The sequence below is a fragment of the Alligator sinensis genome, unplaced genomic scaffold (assembly GCF_000455745.1).
Source record: "Alligator sinensis unplaced genomic scaffold, ASM45574v1 scaffold107_3, whole genome shotgun sequence".
NCBI classification, from domain to species: Eukaryota; Metazoa; Chordata; order Crocodylia; family Alligatoridae; genus Alligator; species Alligator sinensis.
In genome coordinates this window covers 320,970-323,288 of record NW_005842578.1, presented here as the reverse complement: position 1 = coordinate 323,288, position 2,319 = coordinate 320,970, and the positions used below count along the sequence as shown (strand labels likewise).

The 2,319-nt window shown below is 64.3% G+C and overlaps 1 protein-coding gene across 1 annotated transcript in view; it reads left to right on the top strand.

Moving 5' to 3' along the window:
* Positions 1-2,319, top strand: part of NPAS1 (neuronal PAS domain protein 1) — a 30,354-nt gene that overhangs the window by 2,501 nt on the left and 25,534 nt on the right. Inside the window, exon 2 of the mRNA XM_025214337.1 lies at positions 71-309. Coding sequence (XP_025070122.1) covers positions 71-309 — 239 coding nt within the window. The remainder of the gene's footprint in view (positions 1-70; positions 310-2,319) is intronic.

Sequence of the window (2,319 nt, the reverse complement as noted above, 5' to 3'; positions counted from 1 at the left end):
GGGACAGCCGGTAGGGGGCGCCAGCTGCCCCACTGCCCCTCTCACCCCGTCTCCTCCCGCTGCCCCCCAGCCTGCAGGCGCTGAGGAAGGAGAAGTCGCGCAACGCGGCGCGGTCGCGGCGCGGGAAGGAGAACTTCGAGTTCTACGAGCTGGCCAAGATGCTGCCCCTGCCCGGCGCCATCACCAGCCAGCTGGACAAGGCCTCCATCGTGCGCCTCACCATCAGCTACCTCAAGATGCGCGACTTTGCCACCCACGGCCAGCCCCCCTGGGCGCTGCAGGCCGAGAACGCCGCCCCCGCCGGCAAAGGTAGGCACCCCCGGGCGCCAGGGGTTTCCATATTGCCTACATATCGCATGCACCTTCGCCCCCACTCTCAGAACTGGAGTGTGCGTCTTTAAGGAGGGAAGCAGCAGCCGTGGCATTTCTATTCAGGCAGTTGTCATTCATGGGTGGTAACAATCCTCTCTCCTTTCTTCGAGGGTCTTGATGGCCTGCTAGTCGAGCTAACCTTTCTCTGGGCAGTTCTGCTGCCTGCTGGGAGGTCCTGGTCTCTCTTTCCCGGCCCCAGAGACTGGGTTTTTAGCTCTTTGATCACAGAGTCATTTGTGGAGACAGTTTTTCAGCAGCAGCTAGCGTCTCAGCTTTAGTTAAGCAGGGAAGGTAGGGTGGGCAAGCTGGAGGGGGGCTGTGTTGGCTACTCTGCGCATCCCCCCTTCTGGGAGACCCCCCCCCCCTCCCCCCCCGTTCCGCTGTTCAAATACGCGTCTTATTGGGGAGCATGCAGTACACTAGAAAATACGGTAGATCTGGACCCGTACGATACCCACCCCCTATTGGTCAGCGATGGGCATTATCCTCCTCTCAAGACCAGGGGCAGCCGGGTTAGACCCTGCTCCTCGCCATGCCCAGGACGGGATGGACCCACGGTCTCACCCGCTGGGGCACCGCGCGCATCCCTAGCCACCGCGCCGGGCAAATGCCGTATTTACTCACATACCACATGCACCGGCTTGGTTGAAAAGGAAAAGAGAACCTTTTTTGGGGGGCCTTCATCCTCCCAAAAGACGTCCTGGTCCCTGCACCTCCAGCAGGAGATGGGGGAACTCGAGAAGGTGCAGAGAAGGGAGCGAGGGGATCGGTGCTATGGGGGAGACTAACGAGAGGAGGGAGACGCTGGAGGGGGACGGGACGAGGGTTTACACCATACTGAGGGAAAGTCAGCGGGGCTCGATTCCTGGCCGTCTCTCACCAGACGAGAACGAGGGGTGCCGGCAGCACGAGACGAGCAGGCCGGCAGTGTAACACCGACCCCGGGACGGTCGTTTCCCCCACGTGGGGTGACAGCGGGGAGCTCGTGGGCACCGGGAGCGGAGAGTCCAGCCAGACGCACCCGGGGCTGCACCCGTGCTGGGGGAAAGGGGCATCGGGGGCTGTGGGGTGCAGGAGTGCGGGGCACGGCCTCGGGGTCGCCACGTCCTGGACCCTCGATGGCTGCGAGGGGGAGAGGAACGGGGGAAACCCTGCTCAGACCCCGCCGGGCATGGGGACCGGGCAGGACGGACCCGGGTCTGAGCCCGTCCGCGGCAGCTCCGCTGTTCTTCTGACCGCGCGCGTCTTCTCGGGGGCGCGGTGCGCAGATAACAGCGGCGATCTCTCTTCCCCCGTCCTAACCCACCCTGCCTACTGGCAGGTTGCTGGCCAATCCGGGCCAGCCCGAAACTGGAGGGGAGTTGTGGGGGAAATCGGAGGCTGGGCAGGGGGGCGCGTCTGCTCTCAAGCTAAACGAGGAAGGATTTGGGGGTGAAGGGGGGAGTCCCGTGCAGCGAAAAGGATCCTCCTTTTGGGTCAAATGAGCCGGTTTTGGGCCGGTCGCTGCCGCTTGGATCCGAGCAGCGTCCTCAAGGGGAGGGAGGGAGGTTGAAACGGGGTGACGGGTCCGTGTGTGCAAGGAAATATCCCCCCCCTTGTGCTTTCTCATGGGGGGGTCAGTAACCCACTCCCTGCCTCGTCCGTGCAGGTCGGTGCCAGCCCCGACCCCCTGCCCTCGTTGCCTTCTGCATCCTCGCACCCGGCCCCGTCGTGCTCACAGCCAGGGGAAACTGAGGCACACGGTGAGGGGAGTCGACGACAGCCTGGCACTCTAACCACGAGGCCGCGCTTCCTGCTTGGAAAAGCCAGGGGAGAAGGGGACTTGGGTGGGGCGGGGCAGGGCAGGGGGGTCTCCTGGATGGGGAGGGAGCCCCTGTTTGAGTATAGGGGTAGGCAGGGGGTCCGGACGCCTGGGGCGGGGCAGCCAGTGGAGCTGAAGCCCCCTCC